The sequence below is a fragment of the Medicago truncatula genome, chromosome 7 (assembly GCF_003473485.1).
Source record: "Medicago truncatula cultivar Jemalong A17 chromosome 7, MtrunA17r5.0-ANR, whole genome shotgun sequence".
Taxonomy (NCBI): Eukaryota; Viridiplantae; Streptophyta; class Magnoliopsida; order Fabales; family Fabaceae; genus Medicago; species Medicago truncatula.
The window spans coordinates 50,713,776-50,735,915 of record NC_053048.1 but is presented as its reverse complement, the minus strand read 5'-3'; the positions used below and the strand labels follow the sequence as shown (position 1 = coordinate 50,735,915).

The window sequence follows — 22,140 nt, the reverse complement described above, 5'->3', positions numbered from 1 at the left end:
AGCCATACATAAGTCTCAAAGTATTGATTATTGACGTTTAATTTGTTCTATACGTAACAAAGTCTTCTGTCTGAGAAAAAACGTAACAATGTCTTAATTTGATGAGATGAGAGCCTGTAAATAAACAATTAGGGAATTAAGTTGAAATCTAGACCAATAAAAAAAAGACATATTTTATTCTCATGTTCACATATGTGCTCTATAAATACAATGCGATTTTGTAAGAATTTTTCACTCACCCTCTCTCTCTTGTCTCTTGTTATAGGGTGAGTCTCTTTTAACTTTTAAAAAAATATATTTTATGTTACAAAAATTTAGAGATTTTTTTTTTTTTTTTATAGATTTTTTAAAAGAAATCTGAAGCTAACTTGTGTTTTTTTTGAAGGAAACTTGTATTTGTTTTTTATCCATAAAAATAACTTAAAAAAAAATGTTTTTTTTTAACTAGGTCATATGTTATCTCCTTGTTTTTGAAAAAAATAAAATTGATTGTGAGTTAAGATAATCTTAATAGATTTTCATTTAGAGTTAAAATAGATTTTTTCTAAAATCCTAAACAAACAATTAAAATGACAAAAGTGATTTTTTTTTATAAGAAAAATAGATTTTTACGGGGCCTAAGTTATTCACATTATTATTATTATTATTATTATTTGACTTAATTTATTTTGTATGTAGAATGAATTCATCAACTAATTCTTCCCGCACGCACAAATCATATGAGCCGCTCGAGTACACGGGCACTTCTAATGGCATTGACAACATGCTGAATGGGACTCATGAGGCTCACCACCACTTTTGGAAATGGGGGAAATGGGCGATATATATATTTTTGGCTGTTCTTGCTATAGCGGCATTAATAATTGTTTTTTTTTTCGAGAGTTTACCGGCGTTGCCTCCCGATTTCAAAAGAAGTTGACGAGGCAACAACATCACCACCAAATCAGGCGGTGCAAGCACCTGAGGGAGGGCTCTAGTTAGATTGTACCATTTATTTATTTTTTTGAAAGAAAGAAATTGTAGCATGTTTTATGAATAATAATAATGTTTTCATTAAGTACTCATAACCGTCTCTTTAAATATTGATTCTAATTTTTGTACATTTATTATTTTCATCCTTGATTTTTAATCTTACCAAATGGTGACAATTGACATTGGGAAGGATGGGCAATTTGGACTTTATACTTCATAATAATAATCTATAATGAAAAAGGAAACCACAAGTGATTCATAAACTAAGCCCTGGCCGGCCTGACCTGCTACCGTGACATTCAAAACCTACAATAGGACCGCAAAGCTCAGATTGAAAAAAAAGAAGCCAAAAGAGAGAATCCATTACTCCAAACTTTAATATTTCCACTTCAAGGTAGCAACAACAGTAATCCAGACTACTATCTATCAGCATCAGTTTGTGATGATTCAAACACTGCAAGTTACTTCAGCAACAAACCAAGGCTCACTCAGAATTGACATCCAACACCATGTTCATTTTTTAAATTTATGTAGTTGGAGATTCTAATTTCATTCCATAGTCATATATTCATACAATTTGAAATGATTGTCATGAATCTACTAAACTTGTTGGATGGTGTTGTTTTTAAATGTATTGGAGAGGCCTGATCTCCCCAAACCATGATGGGTTTGCTGGAAAGTAAAAAATATAATGGAAATAAATCTGTCCTTGTAATGTAAATAGATTTTTCTCATGGTTCAAGTTCAATGGCTGCAGTTGGTTGCTTGCGTACTATTAGCACAATACTTGAATCAGTGAACAGTCTTCCTCAACTTTTTGTACAAATCGAGCCTACCTTGCTTCACATAATGCGTAGCATGTTAACAACCAATAGTCAAGGTATTCCCTTATGAATCATGTTTATCTAAATGACTCTGAGGCTTTCTTTTGCTTCTATCACCTTGTCTTTTCAGTGTCATTGTGTGTTTGCTTGCATATACACATTTATTGAGCAAAGTTGATTCTACTTGATTATTAGTATACTTAAAAATAATCCGATGATAATAAATTGGGTGGAGAGCTCTAGATTTGAATGTAATTGAGAGACAAAAATCAAGCATCACTGTTTTTTTTTTTATAATTTATTATAAGTGGTTTGTAGGAAAGTGTCGTCCTTGTAGCTTTATAATGTAATAGTAGGATTCAGTTTGTATTAAAAGCAAAATAATGTGATGCTGAGAACAGAAGCTGGGTTATTTAGCACTTTCAACTTATCGGATGTCGTTAGACTGTGGTATTTAGACTATTGTTAGCAAACTTAAGCTGGGTTTTACTTGGTTATGTTTATTTCCATTATCTTCTATGCATGGTTACAGATGTTTTTGAATTTTTTTTGGAGATTGTACCATATATGACTTTTTTCTCTCCAACAATATCACTGGACATGTGGAATCTTTGGCCATTGATGATGGAAACACTATCAGATTGGGCTATTGATTTCATCTCAACTTATCTTCTTCGCCTTACAAAAGTTCATTACTTTTCAACTTCTTTTTATATGTTAATAACATAGAAAAGCTAGAGATGAATCAGTGTCTCCCAGTAAACCTGAAGATAAGTCTATTCAAAAACATGGAATATCTTTCAAATATTTTCCTGGTTGCTCTGACATCTAAGTTAATATAAGTCTTTATATATTTTCTACATGTTTACTCGATTAGTTTATTCTGCAGATATTCTGGTTTCTTTGGACAATTATTATATTTCAAAGGGTATCAACAGAGTTTGTGGAATATGATTTCCTCTGTATGTGATCTTTGAATTATTATCATTAATTGAGCCACCACCTGCAGGAGTGGGATCTGGTGATTGTAAATGATTGTTAATTTGTTATTATTTTTTCTAGCTTCTTCTTCTTGTTGTCTCTGACTATGGCAGATAAAAATATGGAGGAGGAGGACAGTGATATTGAGCCAGCTCCAAAGCTGATTGAAATTGTCTTCCTAAACTGCAGAGGACTGGTGGACCACTGGGTTGAGCCATATCTCAGAATTACAATTGAAAGTTTGCATAGAACTGGAAAAATCATATTTGAAATGTCTTCTCATTCAATTGGTAAGGTTTTAATAGAATCTTTATTGACATGCACAAATGAGATAGTTGGTTCTGTTGCTTTATTTCTTATTATTTGACATATTTAAAAGTTGGATTTTTTTATGGTCCATTATACCATGTTTTCCTTTCAATCCATGTTTCTATTTTGAACATTGGCTTACGAGCTACAACAAGTGTGTGGGTTTTAAAAAATTGGATGCATCTAATTTTGTATGACAGATTTTTATGCAATTGCTTTGTTCGCCTTGTTCATATGGTTTGCATATCCATAAGTGATTCTTTTACTGTGTTCAAATTTATAGTTAGAAATCAACTGTAACAAATCACTTGCGCGATGAAATTTTTTCATTCATTTTTCAATGAGTTCAGTTTATCTATTTTGTAAATTAGCCAAATTACTTAAAGATAATAGGGAAAGACACCAAATGCAACTTCATGAGGGGATAAATTTTTTGCAGATTTCAGATGGTCTATACTAAAACGCCGCATTGAATCTTATCATATTGCAAAAGGTCTGTGTCCTTGCTCTTCACCGTCCCCCCTCCTTGCCTCAATTACTAACTCCATACTTTGTTTTCACATTGCAATAGAAGTTATGATGTGTAGCATTGTGAAGGTCTATTCACTGCAGGCTTGTGACTATTTTTATGCTGGGAACATGGCAAGCAAGTTTGTTGGTTTGGTTTAACATCCTTGCTGGAACTTCCATCTGATCAATTGCCAGGAGAGGCTTTAGGCCAGGTATTCTGTGCCACTCTTGATCTTCTGGTTCCATACAAGGATCAAGTTGCAGGTCTTTATGTCACACTTTCTCCGTATCTATGACACGTTGAAGACTTGTAAATTACAATATGCTTGGCAGGAATAGACTGACGTCCATTTCTGTTTCTCAATTGTTGTACTTTGCAGAATCTGCAAAAGAGGATGAAGATGAAATGGACAGCTTTCAAACTGATGATGATGATGAGGATGAAAGTGGTTCTGACAGGGAAATGGGAGCTGATGCTGAAGGTGGGGATGAAGCTGACAGTAGCAAACTTAGAAAATTGACTGATCAGGTCCGTGGATATAATTCTCAAGACTGAAAGAACATTTGCATGTGTATATTAACCAAATATAGGATATGGAGTTTACCAATTTGCATGCAATAAAGGTTGCAATTTGTATGCAGGAAATCTAGTAGTAGTTCACAATTTGCTGAGTTGTTTATTGCTAGAAATTTAATGTTTGATATCATTTACGTGTTTAGAATAATTGTAAAATATTTTAATCTGTGTAGGTTTTATAATTATTGAAATGGAATATTTGAATTTTTAACAATTTTTAGTGTCTTAATTTTTATTGTTTTGTTTTTTTATTTATTTTTTAACATGTTTTATTGTTTACTACTAGGAAAAAGTACCAAATTTGACATATTATAAAGTCTAGACAATCTTTGACTTACAAGTCAATTTTTTGAGGCTGAGTTAGGCCCTGAAACTTCATAATTAGTTTCAAAGTAGTTAAACTTCTGCGGTTTATTATAAATAAGAAACAAAGTATGATTCCTGCCCAGAACTTTTGCTTAAAGTGATGTTATTGTTCATCCAGTAGAAGTATTCATTTGATTTTGACAAGAAACCACAATTCATTTGAATTATAGACTAGTTCAATAAACCTCCATAAAGTGCTTAACCAATCCAGTAAACCATCCAGCTACACAATTTGCTGGTTGAACCAGCTGACTTTTGATGAACTATTCTCGGCTTGGTTCATATTTGTATCTTTTAGGGATGAAACTTCTTGTTTTCCTTTCTCTTGGAAGATCAAATATAAATCATGCACTTCTATCGAAACAGTTTACATTTGTAATTTAATATTTGTTTTCATTTAATCATTTAATCTTACATTCTTATTGTCATTTTGCAACGTCAACCAATAGGAAAAGTCATTCAGGCCCAATGATGAGGATGATGATGACTAGGATGATGACTTCAGTGATGACGAAGAGTTACAGTCCCCAATAGATGAGGTGGATCCTTTTATTTATTTTGTGGATACAGTGAAAGGTATGCTGATACTGCCCCTTAAAGCATGTCAAAGGTTTCATTTACCAATAACTCTGGTTTTTGTTATAATTGTCTGAAATAAATTTGTCGGCAGTGATGCAATCATCAGAGCCAACGAGGTTCAGAACCTAACTCAGACACTTGAGTTCTCTTATCAAGCTCTTGCAAATGGTCAAGTTGGAAAAGTCAGCAGCTACCATAGATTCTTAAGCTTTTGGACGTACATTCTTGGTTCTTGTTTTGCAGTTATGTTCTTGATGCTTTTGTCATTGCACCCATTCTTTGTAAGTGATGAAGGGGATTGCATATTTATTTGAGGCATTTATTGGCTCGGTGGTCTTAGTGTGTTTGTGAGTCTAAGAGTTTGCAGTGTTGAAATGCCTGCGAGTTTAGGAAGTCAAATGATGTTGGATTCAGGAAACTGTGGAGTTTAGCGGCATAACTTTTCTATTGATTAGTGACAATTTAGAAAAGCCAACATCCTCGTGGTACTACCAAGGCCAGTGCTGATCCTGGACACTACCGAGGCCTCATAATGTGATTTCAATGTCATGATGCCTGATCGGAAATTAATTGAAAATTAAACAATGATATTACATATAATATTTCAGTGAAACTTCGTTAAGGAAAATAAAATCAACTAACAAGGAGTAAGCATTAATGTACCGGTCGCGAAAATGAGCATAGCGAATGGAGGAAAATCGAGAGAGGGGAGGGATGAGGTGTGGTTAGGAGTTAAAGTTGAAATACTGAGTGGCTATGAAGCAAAAAGCATTAACAAGCAATATTTTTAAATATTTTCCAAATGACAAAGTTCCATACTCAAGCAAATGTAAACTGTGTCTGTGTCCAAGTACTTGCCAGGAAGGAAACAGTAAGCAATCCATGAACAAGAGAAGCTATATGTAAGGATTAGTCAAATCCTTAACCAAGGGATTTAGCTTCCCCTCTTATTTATTTATTAGGATTATGATTCCGTTAGTTACGAAATTTGTGTCCCTGTGTTACTTCTATTTAAACTGTAATATTCAGCTGTAATAGGCATATGAATAAAGCAAATATTTATACAGAGAGCATAAACAAATCTCATCTTGTAATATCTATTTACACCTGCACAATCGTGTAATTGATTATATCAGAATATCTACCTAAATAATACTTTCTCCGTCTCAAATTATATCTCACTTTAGAATAAAAATTTGTCCCAATAAATGACAAAATTATCCTTATTTTTATTTTATTTTAATATTGTTACATTTCCAACCTGAATTCGTTTATAGAATCTTCGGTTGAGGTCGAAGAGGCCTTATTATCATCATCATCTTAAAAAGTAAAAATTATTAATAAAATCATTAAAAAAGTAAAATATACTGTAACAACATTAAAAAAGTAAAAAATATAACACAACTATTTGTATTATTTTCCCCTAAGAAGGATCTATTTGTGCTATTTTTAATTAATAATAATCCTCATGAGCATAACTCAGTTGGTAGGGACATGCATTGTTATATACAGGGGTCGGGGTTCGAACCTCGGATACCCCACTTATCCTCCTTGAAAAAGGAGAATTCTAGCCACTAAACTACCTGACAAAAAAAAAACTCATTCTTCTTTTCCAATTTTTGTAAGAACAAAGAAACTAGTGAAAGCTGCATTAGGTTATTTTCCCTGAAAATGTTTATTTTGAGAACCCTAAACCATATATATATATATAGGATTTACTAGAACACATCCACTGGCTTTTAGGTGGGAGTGTTTTTAGCAAGTTATAATTAAAAAAATTAATAAATATAGTTTAAGGTGTATGTTGCTATAACACACCTTCTAAAAAAACAAGTGGGTGTGTTCTAGCAAATACTATATACATTTGCTAGAATATACCCACTTATTTTTTTAGAAGGAGTATTTTAGCAAGTGAATAACTAAAAAGTGGTTAAATACACTTTAAAGTGTAGTTTTGCTAAAACACTCCCACATAAAAAACTAATGGGTGTGTTCTGCAAACCCCGTGTATATATATATATTTTTTAAAAAGTATATATATATATAAAGAGACCTTGATTCCTTACTCTCACACTCTTCTCTCTGAGAGTTTCACTCCTCCTTCGAGAGCCGTATCTCTCTTATTACCGGTAACCTTAATTGCTTCTCCTTTTGTGCTTTTGCTTTCTTCTTCACATAATAATTATCGTTATTACCCTTTTTTTTTTCTTCTTCTTCATAGTTGCTATTCTACACTGATAATGAATGATCGTATGCTGTTTAAATTTTGTTGATCAAATGCTTTTTGTGAATTCTCTCCAACTCAAATTTGTTATATGAGAAATGTTTAGTGGACACAAAAATATGACATCTGACACTATAAACTTAGGGGTTCGGATAGGGTTTGAATTATTTTCTCCTATCTTGGAGGAAAAAGTAGATGTTGGACATTTATAAGTGAGAGCACCCGTAAATCTAATACATGTCTAACTCACTTATAAGAATGTTCAAAGTTCAATGTGATGATCCCGAAACCCCATGACCCAACATATTTTGTACACGTCAAGCACAATACCATGTTTTGCGTGTCCAAATAATAGAACCATCCCTCCACATAAAAAACTCCGTGTGGCACCGACAATTCACAATGAAAGTGTGTGACACTGACACTTCACATTGTGAAAGCGCGTGACACTAACAATCACCAACAATCCGACACAGTACACCGACAAAGAACACCTACACATACATGTTGCATTCAATCACATTTATTTTCTCATATTATTTCCGGTATTTACATGTGTGTGTGAGGCGTCTAGGTCGGTGTTGGTGCTTCGTAGGTTGCTTGTCACGGTTAATCAACAATCTCTTATAAAATTGGGTTCTTGAAGGGTTTGTAGGAATGGAGGATCAACAATCTAGGTTTGAATTGTTTGAGAAATTCTCATGGAAGGTTGAGAAATTCGCTCGAGTGAGCAGCATCCAGAAGGTTTACTCCGAGCCTTTTGTTCTTTGCGGCTATCCATGGTATTTAAATGAATGAATTCCTACATGTTAGAATTTATTGAATAAGTAGATTTTGTGCTATTTGACACCATTTATATTAATTGCTTTGGTTTTGGTTTTAGGAGGATTCTTGTTTACCCATATGGGAACGGGGACAATACAAACAGCATGTCAATTTATTTGGATACTATGCAATCTCCCAATTCTTATCAGGGAGGGACCAGAGATGTGACATTTAGGCTTGTTGTATTTAATCAGTTCGATAGCACCATGTCAATCAAACAACGTACGATTCATCCTCTTTCCTTGTCTGTTTCATTTTATTCCCTTGCTTTCAAGGTTAAGATAATGAGTTTAAATGGAATACACTTACATTGTAAATCTTTTTTCTTTGACTCATACATTTAGTGTATGTAAGTCAATCAGAGTCCATTAAGTCACTCTTATAACTTATCTTTTTTTTTTTGGACTGAATCTTGTAACTTAATCTTAAATCAATGGTCTGTAGTGGCGCAATATAATGGACTTTCATGGGATGTAAGTGTAAAATTAATTTACACTCAAAGTGTATGCCCCTTATTCTCCTAATGTTTATTTTCTCAGTTTTTGGTCCTCTATTTTGGTATTTTTATTTTACGGGTTAAACAAGGGGTGGAACTTTTGTTTCCTCCCAACGTAATACAGAGGTCTTGTTTTGATTGAGTTTTAGATATTTTATTTATAAAATTGCATGATTTCATTTTTCACTAAAGTCAGCCAAATTAACTCTTCATATATGAACTTGACAGAGACTCATCATGTGTTCAGTGAAAGGGAGAGAGACTGGGGTTTCACATCTTTCATGCCTTTAGTTGAGCTTCATAATCATCGCCTGGGGTTTATTGTGAACGATAGTTGTATTGTTGGTGCTGAGGTTTATGTTCACAATTCAAGATATGAGAATGAAATGAATCGGACCGGTAACTTAATGGCTTCACTATTATCTAACTCCATAACATATGGTAGTCATATTAGTGGTGGACATATGGAAGTCCCAAGGCCTGAAGCCCAAGTCCCAAATCTGGAATCTCTTTCCGAATTTCCTATATTAGTTCGTACTGAGCCTACAAGAGACATTGACATGGAATTTTTCAAATACTCAATTGGTGAGCTTATGGATTTCATGGGTTTAGGGCAAGTGGAAACGTATTTTGTTCCACTACTAGAGAAAGCATGTTCTCAACATCCTTCACTCATTGAGTGTCAGCAGAGGAGAAGTCGCAGGTTCACTGAATGGGCTTTCACCGCTTTGGGCAGAGTTCTTTATTTCCTTAAGACTAGAAAGGCGAAAGACATGAATGATCAAGCTTGCAAGGATCTTCAAATTTTATGGGAGGAACTTGAGATATTTGGATTTGATCTGGCTTGGCTAGAGCCTCATGTTCAATTTGCTTTAAGAATGAAAAGTTACGTGGAGAAAGATGTGCAGATGGAGATGCTGAAGGAGAATGCGGAAGGTATAGCGTTGGAAATGGAGAGGCTTAAGACAAAATTGGCTACTCTTGAGGTAGATCTTAACATAGCAAGAGACTTGTTGATGGAAGAAGGCTTCAATGGGATAGATTTGAATGTTGAACTAGGATATGGGATACCATAGACCTCTTTCTCTACATTAATATGCATGTTTATATGGATGGATTTTTAATGTCTTGAATAAATTGTGACTGCTTGTCTATCTCTCTAATAATACAATGTTATTGCAGATTCATCTGTTGACAACTGAAGTCTTTTTATTATATATATTCAACTATTGTTCATTGTTCAATGCGTATTGTTGTTGATCCATCTCAGCGTCCACAAGATGAAACCGTACATTGCAGTCTAGATCCAAAGATGGCTTAAATAAGGCCATTTTTCTGTTTGACTATTCATGCTCAATACACAATCTTATTAATTTGATTATTTACTTGTTGTGTAATTGTTGGTTCTAATGCAGTTGGTTGACATATGTTTGACAAATATTATTTGCTGTTTTCACATCATGAGTAATTTCTGCACACATGCTGTAAGATTGTAGCCTTAAAAATAAGTTAACAATGTGGAAAAACAGGATAACTTATTAGACCGTATATCGAAACTGATGTATTATTATTGGAGTAATGCTATATATCTAGAATGGTTTTATCACGATCTCATCCTGAAAAGCATGTTGCCCAATCAAATTTTGGCCTGGTCGGAAATCATGGATGCTGGTTTCATATATTTGTTTAATGAAGCGGTAGTGAAAAGAAATTGAAATCTAAGGGACATTAATATGCCAAATCACTCGTGAAATTTTTTCTCGCTATACTTATCATTACCGTTATTATTGACTCAAACTTTGCAAGAAGTAAAGTACTAATGGAGAAGCACTTGCATAATCAAGCAATCAATCTCCATCTTCTTAGGGTACACATCACATGGCAATATCGCGACAGGAAAATATTTTAAGGCTGAGGAAAACCGAGGAAAATGATCATTGGGAATAATGCATTGCCATTTAGTGCATTTATTCATTTCTACTACATTTTAAATTGTGTGATAGCTCTTAACCAAATGCAGTGATCCTCCAATATTTTAGAATCCTATTGCGACTCAACATTAGCCACCTTTAAGAAACCTCATTTCGGTTTGCTATTTGTGCAAACAATTTTTTTTTGGTTAACATGTTACGGATGGGAAATATTTAACAACTTAACTGATGGCATATTACTCTTAAGTTAACCACATTTTTTTTATCTAAAAGACTTAAAACTTGGGAACAACTTAAACGATGCTAATATTTCTAAATGAGTTTTCTATCCTATGCAATAGGTTAAGACGACTACTACAAATGATAATATTTTTATTAAAACAATTATTTACTACAAAATTATGTATATTTAATATTAAGTGCACACATTTCTTCCACAAAAGTATGTTATCATCATCCCTCACTTATTAAGCCTCGGCTGAAGATAAGTTGCAAGTTTACTGACTTGGCATTCGCCACATTGGGGAGAGTTATTTATTTTCCCAAGACTAAAACGAGTGAAAGATATGAATGACCAACCTTGTAAGGATACTAAAGTTTTATACGAGGAACTTGAGAAATTTAGATTTGATCTCACTTGGCTAGAGCTCCATGTTAAATGTGCTTTAGGAATGAAAAGTTTTGTGGAGAAAGTTGTGCAAGTAGAAAAGCTGAATGAAGGAGAATGTGGTAGCTCTAGAGTTGGAAACGGAGGCTAAAAGCAAAGCTGGCTAATATGAATTGATTTCTATATGTTCAACGTTATATCTTTAGAAGCACTATTTGAAAGTGTCTTTATCTAATTAACGAAGTCTTTGTTTTGTGCCCGGCGCGTATATTGAAAATATCACATTTGTGAATTATAAAACCATTTGCTTGCTTAAAACATGTATTCTGTACATAACAAGTTTGTCTTCTAACTGAGACATGTGACATGTCCAAGTTTTAATGTACAGTCCTCTCCCTTGAAAATAAATCTATATAGCCAGTGATCCAGCATCAGCAACCATTATCAATACAAAATTACATAAATATTCTCCCTTTACCATTAAAAGTAGGGTTTAATAGTCTTTTACTTCCTTGTAATATAGATCATTTCCGATTTTACCTCCTGTAAAATATTTTTTTTTGGATTTCGTCCTTGTAATTTGAAGATTTTTGGTTTTGGCCCTTCATGAATTTTGACTGTACAAAATCAAAGATATGACAAGGGGTAAGCTGAAATTTGCTCAAATTAACAGGGTGTAAACCGAAATTTTGCTCAAATTACAAGGGGGTAAACCTAAATTTGTTCAAATTACAGAAAGTGAAATTTTTCATGAAGGTCCAAAACCAAAAAAATTTCAAATTACAAGGATTAAATTAAAAAAAAATAAATTATAAAGAAACCGAAAGTGACATATATATTACAGGGTAAAACCTGTTTACTGAACATTTAATTTCAAACGAAGAGACTATTTTGTTGTGTGTTGTGTTCAAACAAAGTAATGGACCATTGCATCTCATATCTACATTATTCCAAAAATAGACAATCAATTGTCTCTCTCAATCAATTACCAAACGGTGAATGCGCACTGAAAGCATAGCAGTTATTGTCAAATATTCTTTTTGATAATATCTACAATATTCTGCTGTGACTTGTTTTTCTAAAAGAAATCTGCTTCGAGCAATATTAGATATAAAAGGTAATTAAGGACAAATCATTTTCACGCGGAATGTTTCTGATAACGTACTCTCATCCAACTATTTTGACGCGGAAATTTTTTAAATATTTAATAGGATTTAATGACCAATATTTCAAATTTGAAATATAAAAAAAAAAAAAAAACTGATTTAAAAGGTAATTAAGGGCAACTCGTGCTATAAATACAAAAACCAATAATGTAAAGATTTTTTAATTATTACTCCCTCCATTCTTTTTTTTTTTTTTATGTTTTAGATGATTGCACAAATATTAAGGAATCATTAAATTATAAGAATAATTATATGGTTTATACTAAAATACCCTTACTTACTCTTTGATGGTGAGTTTTAAATGAGTACATCTTTGCTCCATTTAACAATGGTCCATTTAATCCGTTTAAGATTATGGATGCAAGACATTTGACACAAAAACATAAGGCTGAAATTTAAAACAATAAAATAAAACCAGTAAAACATTGTTGCATTGTATTCACTCTCCCTCTTCATCTACACTTGACCGCCGCTCTTCCCTCTTTCTCTCATCTCGTCGTCAACCTCCATCTAGCCGCTGTCCGTTGCCGGCCCTTTGCATCAATCATCATCTTCATTATCTTTGCAACATCAATCAATTAAAACACTCTTTCTTATTCCTCTGTTCTTGTTCGTAGTGTACAATTTTGTTTCTCTCATCATCACCGTCGATGTCTCTTCCTCTTCTTCTCGTCGGAGCCAACACCGCCACCCCACTCCCTCGATCCACCGACGGCTCTCTCTCCCCCAAAACAAAAACTAAAAATAGTACAACTTCAATCAATCTTTCAACGTCTAGATCCAAGTCTGGAATAAAAAACACCAGGAAAAACATCAGAAACACCAGAAAATAAATCAATCTTTCAACCTTAAAATAATTCTTCTTTTGGTAATCCTTAACAAAACAAAGAAGAACCAATGATCAAAGGTTGATTTTTTTTAAAGAATAATCCATAATCAAATTCTTAAAAGTTTATAAATTTAGGCTTAATACATGTTTTGGTCCCTTAACTTATTTTTGAATTTCATTTTGATCCCTTAACTTTAAACCGTCTCAATTTGGTTCCATAACTTTGCCTCCGTTTACCTAAGTAGTCCCTTCTGTTAAAAAAATTAACAGAATGTAAAGTTAAGGGATCAAAATGAAATTCAAAAATAAGTTAAGGGACCAAAGCATGTATTAAGCCTTTTTTTTTATATAATAAATGCTCTTTTGGTCCCTTAACTATTTAATTGGTATCACTTTGGTCCCTTAACTAAAAAAAAGATTGTTTGAGGATTTTAAGTTTTTTTTAAGTCTCGTTTTGGTCCCTTATGTTAGGTTTCCGTTAGTTTTAATAAAAAATGTTAAGTGTGGACACGTGTCACCTTGTCATTGGCTCTGAGATTTTTTTTTTTTTTTGTAAAAAATTCTCAAAACCAATGAAAAGGTGACACGTGTTAACTCTGGGACACGTGTCACGTTGTCATTGACTTTGTAAAAAAAAAATTGTAAAAAAAAAAAAAAACAACTCAGAGCCAATGGCAAGGTGACACGTGTCCAGGAGTTAACTTTTTTTTAAAACCCTAACGGAAACCTAACAGAAGGGACCGAAACCAGACTAAAAACAAAACTTAAAATCCTCAAACAATCTTTTTTTTTAATTAAGGGACCAAAGCGATACCAATTAAATAGTTAAGGGACCAAAAAAGCATTTAAGCCTAATAATTAAGAAGCAAATGATTTGTTATATACTATATAACATATAACACTTCAGATTGAAAGGTTGTTCAGTTTCCAACAAATCAAAAGTATCATAAGAAAACCAGAAGCATATTAAAATTTCAAAGCTAATTAATTATCACAATAAAAAGAAAACCAGAAATAAGTTTAAAATTACAACATTTATTAACATTTATTTTTGAATTTCATTTTGGTCCCTTACAGAAGGGACCACTTAGGTAAACGGAGGTAAAATTATGGGACCAAATTGAGACGGTTTAAAGTTAAGGGACCAAAATGAAATTCAAAAATAAGTTAAGGGACCAAAGCATGTATTAAGCCATAAATTTATTAACTTTAACTTAATATTAGGCTTAATTGATCATTTGGTCCCTTAACTTAATTATTTTTTTCGAATTGGTCCCCTAACTATTAAACGTTTCAAAATGGTCCTTTATCTTTGTTTTAGTCATCATTTTAATCCTATTTTATTAATTTTAAACCCCTTAAAAAGAAGACCGTTGGATAAAGGAGATCCATCGGATCTTACGGTGTATCATCAACACATAATTTATATTGCTTTCTTTCTGATTTTCATCTTCTTCATATAACAATCATCAACATTCATAAACCAAAAACCCAGAAAAATCATGAATCAAACTTAGGAACTAACAAACACAAAAAATCAAACTCAATCTTTTCCCCTCTTTCAGATGCCAAAGTAGCAAAATAACAAAATAATAGGTTCATGAATTTTCCAACTCATAAACCGTACCCTTATTTTTTAAAAACCGAACAATTCTTACATGCCATGCATGTATTCGCTAGCAATTTGAAGGTGCTTCTTGAATTGATATTGATTTCACTTTTGAATCGTTGTTTCTTCTCCAATTCAATGTTTGCGGGTTCCCTGTCTTCTCTCTTCCCTGTGTTGTCGACAATGGTGGTTTTTTTCTTTGTTTAGAACAGTTTTGATTGGGAGAAAGTTGTAGAGGAGACAAAAATTCTAATATTTGTATTTTTTATTGTGATTGTGTTTGTATTATGATGTTAATTAGGGTTTGGAATTAATTGGAGTAAGTTTTTGTTTTTAATTAAAATTGAAAATCAAATAATATAATTAATTAATTAATTTGGGAGAAGGTTGTAGAGGAGATGAAAATTCTATCTATCCTTATAACCAAATCAAGAGAATTCGTTTATCTAATAAATTAGTGGCTTGAGAATCCGTTGAGTTGTTTCTGGGTATTAAGTGGTAGATAGTTGCTTGGAAACGAAATCAGATTGTTTAATAATGTTAATGCTAGGGTGTTTTGAACCTGAAACCTGGGGGCTAGATTTAGCATTTTTTTTTCTCATTAAAACTTGCAGAGGCGTATTGGAATGAATATTTGTATAAGTTCAAAGATCAATAATGGTGCTAAGCTTTTCTTGTTTGGAACTGCATTTTCTCCCACGCACTAAGATATCATGTTGTTCCTCTTCTGAAATTCTTCGTTAATTTTTTTTGCTTGATATGCCCACGGCTTGCCTTTGTATCCTGGAGATGACTTGGATTGGATGGTGATAGGAGTAAGATGTAATCAGCATAATTTTCCATTTTACTCGTGATTTTTCTGGGTTTATGGTTCATGAACGTTGATGATGATTATATGAAGAAGATGAAGATGAGGAAGAAGAGGAAGAAAACAATATAAATTATGTGTTGGTGATACACCGTTAGATCCGATGCACCTCCTTTATCCAACGGTCTTCTTTTTAAGAAATTTAAAATTAATAAAATAGTACCAAATTGATGATGAAAGCATAGATAAAAGACCATTTTAAAACATTTAATAGTTAGGGGACCAATTCGAAAAAAAAAGAATTAAGTTAAGGGACCAAATGATCAATTAAGCCTTAATATTATATGTTGAAAATGAAATTTGGCAAATTCAGATTTGACTAATGTTTCAATTGGGAACCTGAAAGAGATTTGGCAATGAGAACACAAACCAGAAACAATGGAGGGGTGGCGTTTGTTTTTGATGAGATGAAGGAGGAGTACATGATGTGTCTTATTGGAGGAGGAAGAGCAGAGGGTGTGTGTTTATTTTTCGGTAAAATAATGTTTTTTCTAAACATTTTACTCTCAGTCATTTATTTTATTTTTGCCACATATGAAACATCTATGAAGTGAATTTGTATAAATGGAGGCTCCTTAAATGGAGCAAAGATGCACTCGTTTTAAATAGTGCATGGGTAATTGAAGTAATTATTAGGAAATGGATCATCTGCAGCATTTTCTCTCCTGCACTCCCTGCTGCCCTTTTATGTTCCTATCTCTCTAGGGATGGCAATGGGTACCCAATAGGTAGGGTACTACAATGCCCATCCCCATACCCACATTTGTAAAAATTATTCGTACCCTCGTGGGTAACAACTTTAGTGCTCTTCCCCATACCCTATGGGTACCTAAGTGCCCATACCCGCATCCATTACCCGCACTTTAACTATGAAAAGACAATAAAAACATCACAATTGAAATAAAACTATGGTCTAAATCTATTAAAATTAACTCAAAATAATACGAATCATAATATTTAGTCAAATTAAAAACATCCAAAATATCTCTAAAAAATTGTACACCTGCAGGATAGAGTTGTTATTGTATTAAACAGTTTTTTTGTTTAGGTTTTAATTTAGGTTTAAATAGCTAAATAAATTATTTAATTATACAATAAAAATAAATAAATTACTTATGATATTAAATAAATATGTATATGCGGGGTTGTGGGGCTGGGGTTGGATAGTATAATACCTTTACCCGTGCCCATATCCATTTAAATTCGTGGGTATTACCCGGACCCGTCCCCAAACCCATGATAGCAGGGTTTTACCCTACCCATTGTGGGTATTTTATGCGGGTATCCATTGAACTTGGGTCTAATTGCCATCCCTATATCTCTCACACGATTTCCTTCTCTCTCATCATTACTTCTTCCTTTTTTATTTATGGTTTCTCTCTCCTCACACACAAAATCACAACAGCGGCATCCATACACTTATTCCATACTCTTATTATTTCAGATTACTACTCCTCGACAATTGTACTCATTCTAAATTTTTTAACCCATTTTTTAATTCAATTGTGATAAGTCAATAGTCCCAACTTATTTAATTATTAAAGTGTGTTTTTCAACAAGGGTAAAATTGGATAAAAAATATTAAAAATTCTAAAACATCAAATTTTTTGGAATGAAGTTTAAGTTCTAAAACATCAAAAGAAAAGGAATGGAGGGAGTATGGTATAGGTGTTGGGATCCTCTCCATTTCGTAAATAAAATAGAAATGTCCATTACGATAGTCTTGAAGTATATAAATTATATAAATGGACACATTTCTAAATTTGGAGACATTATTAGTAGGACATTTATACACTAAAATTTTGGTAATGGAACAAATGTGAGAGGATCTTGACTCACCATCCCTAAAGCACATTTAATAGTATATTTGATGATGAAATTAATTGTCAATTGTCAACTAAACCAAAGAAGAGAGGAGAGTTAAATGTTAATGTTAAAAATGCACTAAATTTTGAATGATAAAATGAGTCACATTTAAAAAGAAAAGAGAGGAGTAATATGCATGGACGAATAAGGAAGGCAGATTTGATAAATAAGGAAGGAAGGAAGTACAACAAGGAAGGAAGGAAGGCAGATTGCCTATGTAAATTTTGATTTACCTTACTCTTTGGGCTCTCCTTATGGTAATTATGGATATTGATTTAGAAAAATAGACAGATTTGATAAATAAGGAAGGAAGTAAACAACAAGGAAGAAAGGAAGAAAGGAGGAAAGAAGGAAGGAAGGAGGAAGGTAAGAGAGGTAGGGCTTTAAACAACTGTTTTCCCTTTGTATAAATAGATATATGTTGATGCAGTTAGATACAACTGAAACTGAGGTGAAAAATCAATTAAGCTTCAAACTTTCATCCATGGAGTACTCAAATAATAGTAATGTTACAGCGTTTGTTATGTTTTTGTTCCTTGCAGCACTCATGTGTTCCTCTTCCCATGTTATTGTATCAAAGGATGGGAATACAGGAAATTATACAAGCTTGGCTGAAGCTGTTAAGAATGCCCCAGATTTAAGCGACCAACCTTACATCATTCGTGTTTTAGCGGGCATTTATGAAGAGTGCGTTCTCATTCCACCAAATAAGCCTAATATTAAGCTCCTTGGTGATGGTTCAAACCAGACAATCATTGTTTGTCACCAAAATGGTTCCGTCGGTACCATAGGTATGCTTCCTAATTATTCTTACTCTCACTTAACTTCCAATTCATTCATTTTCCATATTTGATTCTTAATTTATTTTTTTGGTAATAAAGATCACACTCATTTTGAATTTTGAAATGAAGGGAGTACGTTATTACTCAAACCCTATATGAGTTTGCTAATAAAATAAAAATAGGCAACCATAGGTCATTTTATTTAACTTATACAAAAGAAAAGTTTTTGTTATGTTTTAATGTCATAGTTCAAATGTCAATATCATCAATGAAAATAGCGAGGGAGTAAGTTTTAGCATTTTGGAAATTATGAGTCTCTCCTAAAATGGTGGGATCCGTATGAGTCTGTGTGAGAGAAAATGTTTTGAAATGAGTGTTACTAACAATTTAACACTACTCTTAAAATAATTTGCAGAAAAGAAAGAGAATTCATTGGAATATTTCTTTTATGTAACTTTGAAACCCAGTCAATCTTATACTATACTACGTATATATCACATGACTGGAGTGAAATTTGCTAGGGAGACCCAGCACAATGCATGTATAATTAGTCAAAAAGGACCAAATTGAAATGAAAAAAAAGATAAAGGACCAAACTGTTATCTAAAATTAAGTTAAGGGACTAAAAGTGTAATTTTTCCTTATTTTAAAATTCATCCATGATTACAATGAATAACTATTTTAATTATCATAATAATGTTACAATAGTATTTCCTCTAAATAAGGTTATGTTGTGACTGTCCTTATAGACGTCCGTGGAGAAGGGCTCATAGCTCAAGACATTGGATTTGTGAACTCAGCGGGGACAGATGCAGGTCCTGCAATGGCCGTTCGAAACGAGGCAAACAATAGTATATTCCTTCGGTGCTCCATTCAAGGATTCCAAGACACCTTATTTGCTGTTTCCGGAAGACAATTCTACAAAAACTGTGAAATATATGGTACCGTCGACTTCATCTTCGGCAACGCTGCAGCTGTATTTCAAGACTGTATGGTTTATGCACGCTATCGACAGTTCGTGGTATTCACCGCACAATCACGTGGAAATCCATCTGAAAAAACAGGTTTCACATTCCAACATTGTAATTTCACCATGTCACCTGAAGATGAAGGCAAAAAATCAGAGGTGCGTGGAACATTGGGTCGTCCTTGGAGGGCATATTCCACAGTGGCTATATTGCAATGTTTCATAGATTCCTTTGTGGATACTAGAGGTTGGGAACAGATGGAGGGACAACCCAATGATAAGGTTACTTATGTGGAGTTTGAGAATGTTGGACCTGGATCTAACACTGATGGTAGAGTGAATTGGCCTGGTGTTAAAGTTATTCGCAACTCGGACCAAGCACTCCCGTTCACTGCTTCATATCTCTTGGATGCTGACTCTTGGATTCCTTCTAAGGATGTTCCCTATGATAGTGGACTATAGTCTATAATATTCTTGTTTGTGCTCCAAGTTTTGTTTCACCTCTTTTTTTTTTTACCTTCTTTAGTCAATTCTGGTTATTAGGCCTTTATTTTTCTATTCCAGTATCAGTTCACATATATGCATTTAGAAAGAAACATGTTACACTTCTAAAAACATGCTATTACAACGTATTATGCCTTTATTCAGTCAATTCTTGTTATTTGTGCAATTATGATATTTTCTTTTGAATAATTTGTGCAGCCTTACTATACACTTCTAAAAATATAAAAGATATATATATTTTAAGAATTGAATCCATTTACATGGTCAATGTAAAATGGTTTTCACATTCTTCAGTTAAATCATTATAAACATGTTACTATTGTCAAGGAAGTTTCTATATGCTTGAATCTTGCCAAATACCAATTTTGTTTTCCACAGCATTGAACTTTGAATCGTCTTCTTGATTCAACCAAAAGCCTCCAAATCTGTCAAGTCTTCAAACTCCCTTGAAACTTCATCCTAATTTGAGGTGATTCCTTCTCAAGATCTAATTTCAATGAATTTCAAACAAAAACTCATAACCCTTTGAGTTCAAAGAACCTTAATCACTCAAAGATTGAAGAACTAGGTAGTATTCTAAAAAGAAAGTTCTTATTCTTTGTCACACTTATGTCTTTCTGGATACTGCATACGCAAGGAATAAGAAATTGATATAGATGTATTCGGAATAGAAATTATGATCACATTAGTAAGAATCATTTTTAAATTATAGTTTGTTTATAAATTCATAAGTATTGGTTAGTGAAATTATAGTTTCTTTGCAAATTCAACTGAATGAATACTAACAATGCTAGAGATGTCATAATTAAACAACAATTTCTGCTGCTGCTGCAGCACTGTGGTAGTACAGGAGCCAAAGTTTTATATCTCATCTTGCTCTGTCCCGTGTGTCAAACTCCACAGTTGCTTCAGATAATGATAATATTTGTGTCAAAAAAGAAGCTCCTATAGCCTGTTCCTACTTCCTATGCGTAGATTAATTTTAAGGTTAATAATATTGTTATTATTAACAATAATATTGTTATTATTGTTGTACCAAAAAAAAAATATTGTTATTATTGTGAATGAACAAAGTAGCTTTCATTTGATAATATATTGAATGAAAGTAAACCTGTTTCTGGAAGACTTGGCTTTATTTGGTGTTCAGATTAGGTTATAATTAAATTTGGTCAATGTATTTGTTACTTCTGGAATCTGAATTGAGAAGCTTGGAGAAGTTATAAAAACTGAATTTTAATTTGATGCCATGAGGTGTTATAAGTTTCATTCTATGCAAAATATGATAGTGTGTAACATCAAGTGGCCGAGTCTAGGATAAGGAAAATGTTTGTTTGTGTATGCTAGCTACTGATTGGGGATTAATTTGATCATACTACTTATTTGCTTTGAAAATTATTTTGATATAATTTGTTAAAAGATTGTGCTTTGCATAACAAATTTGCTAATATGGAATAGCTATACTTATGCATTCTGCATTGTTATTGTTGTAAATTTAGGCATAAATTATCTCTACAAATAATAATCAACGAATAAATATAAGAATCAATTTATGTGTTAATATGAATAATCAAGGGAGATTTCAAGGAAACTTATCTGCTTTGATGTTGTTGTATAATTAGGTCACCAGCACAGCTCTATCAACATCTTTGACAACCAAATCAAACCAAGTCTGAGACGTGCTGATCGCGTTGTCCTTAAGGATTTTTCACGTAATTATATGCTAACCGCCCAGGATTTAACAAACCCTTCTCAATTAGAATGGAGGATACAGAACTGGCAAAAAGAAATATTTCAGGAAGAAGAAACCCAAAGTTGTTGACTGCACAAAAATTAATATATGGGGCTTTAATTTTGATAGGAAAGAATAGTTGTTTTTCATTTCTACTGATCAAGGGCTAGCTAGAAGAAAAGAGCTTAACTCCACTTCTACTGTTTTTTCACGTCAAAAAGGTTTTTTTTACATTGACAAGTAAAAAATTGACTTTGTCATGCCAAATATAAAGCCTTAATAATAGCTTTCAAGTTGGGAACGTTTGGAATAAAATATAACCGCCTTTGACTCAGTGAACAAAGTTAAATCAGCATAAATAAATAGTTAATTGCATTAATTTTTGAAATATATCATATAAAAATACAACAGTAGTTGTATTATACTCTGAGTTTTTGTGTGTTTGTGTTTTAACATTTGATTCTAATAGAACTCAAGAATTTCAATAAAGGAAACTGTAAATAATTTGATGGAAATGTGATGAGCTAAGCTCTACAATGATGAAAAATGGAAAAGAAAAGAAGTAAAGAGTCTTATCATGTTACTAAAGACTAAACCAGAGTTGCTGAGAACTCCTACT

At 32.9% G+C, this 22,140-nt stretch overlaps 2 protein-coding genes and 1 long non-coding RNA gene across 7 annotated transcripts; all 3 read left to right on the top strand.

Annotated features, from left to right (window-relative positions):
- The first annotated feature begins 1,262 nt into the window (after positions 1 to 1,262).
- On the top strand, positions 1,263 to 6,184 carry LOC25499551 (uncharacterized). Of its 5 annotated transcripts, XR_005642933.1 has the most exons (7): positions 1,263 to 1,852; positions 2,686 to 3,067; positions 3,526 to 3,579; positions 3,699 to 3,860; positions 3,977 to 4,125; positions 4,989 to 5,115; positions 5,210 to 6,184. It is a non-coding gene; the product is annotated as an uncharacterized lncRNA (long non-coding RNA). The 5 variants fall into 5 exon arrangements; XR_003006870.2 differs by having other exon boundaries at positions 1,263 to 3,067; positions 3,699 to 3,808; XR_003006872.2 differs by having other exon boundaries at positions 1,263 to 3,067.
- Positions 6,185 to 7,175: 991 nt separating this feature from the next.
- Positions 7,176 to 9,907, top strand: LOC25499550 (MATH domain and coiled-coil domain-containing protein At3g58370). The gene is made up of 4 exons (XM_013594837.3): positions 7,176 to 7,247; positions 7,989 to 8,124; positions 8,226 to 8,389; positions 8,892 to 9,907. Exons 2-4 carry the CDS (start codon positions 8,000 to 8,002, stop codon positions 9,737 to 9,739), a joined length of 1,137 nt encoding a protein of 378 aa, XP_013450291.1. The 5' UTR covers positions 7,176 to 7,247; positions 7,989 to 7,999; the 3' UTR covers positions 9,740 to 9,907.
- Positions 9,908 to 18,001: 8,094 nt separating this feature from the next.
- LOC25499549 (probable pectinesterase 30) lies at positions 18,002 to 21,671 on the top strand. The gene is made up of 2 exons (XM_013594836.3): positions 18,002 to 18,330; positions 19,071 to 21,671. Exons 1-2 carry the CDS (start codon positions 18,024 to 18,026, stop codon positions 19,748 to 19,750), a joined length of 987 nt encoding a protein of 328 aa, XP_013450290.2. The 5' UTR covers positions 18,002 to 18,023; the 3' UTR covers positions 19,751 to 21,671.
- The last annotated feature ends 469 nt before the right edge of the window (positions 21,672 to 22,140 follow it).

What these genes read in the sequence shown, in the direction of transcription:
- LOC25499550 (XM_013594837.3), top strand. Translation starts at nt 8,000, where the DNA reads ATGGAGGATCAACAATCTAGGTTTGAATTGTTTGAGAAATTCTCATGG. An exon ending in GTTCTTTGCGGCTATCCATG is followed by an intron (nt 8,125 to 8,225) that starts GTATTTAAATGA and finishes TTTTGGTTTTAG; the next exon opens with GAGGATTCTTGTTTACCCAT. An exon ending in CACCATGTCAATCAAACAAC is followed by an intron (nt 8,390 to 8,891) that starts GTACGATTCATC and finishes TGAACTTGACAG; the next exon opens with AGACTCATCATGTGTTCAGT.
- LOC25499549 (XM_013594836.3), top strand. Translation starts at nt 18,024, where the DNA reads ATGGAGTACTCAAATAATAGTAATGTTACAGCGTTTGTTATGTTTTTG. An exon ending in TGGTTCCGTCGGTACCATAG is followed by an intron (nt 18,331 to 19,070) that starts GTATGCTTCCTA and finishes CTGTCCTTATAG; the next exon opens with ACGTCCGTGGAGAAGGGCTC.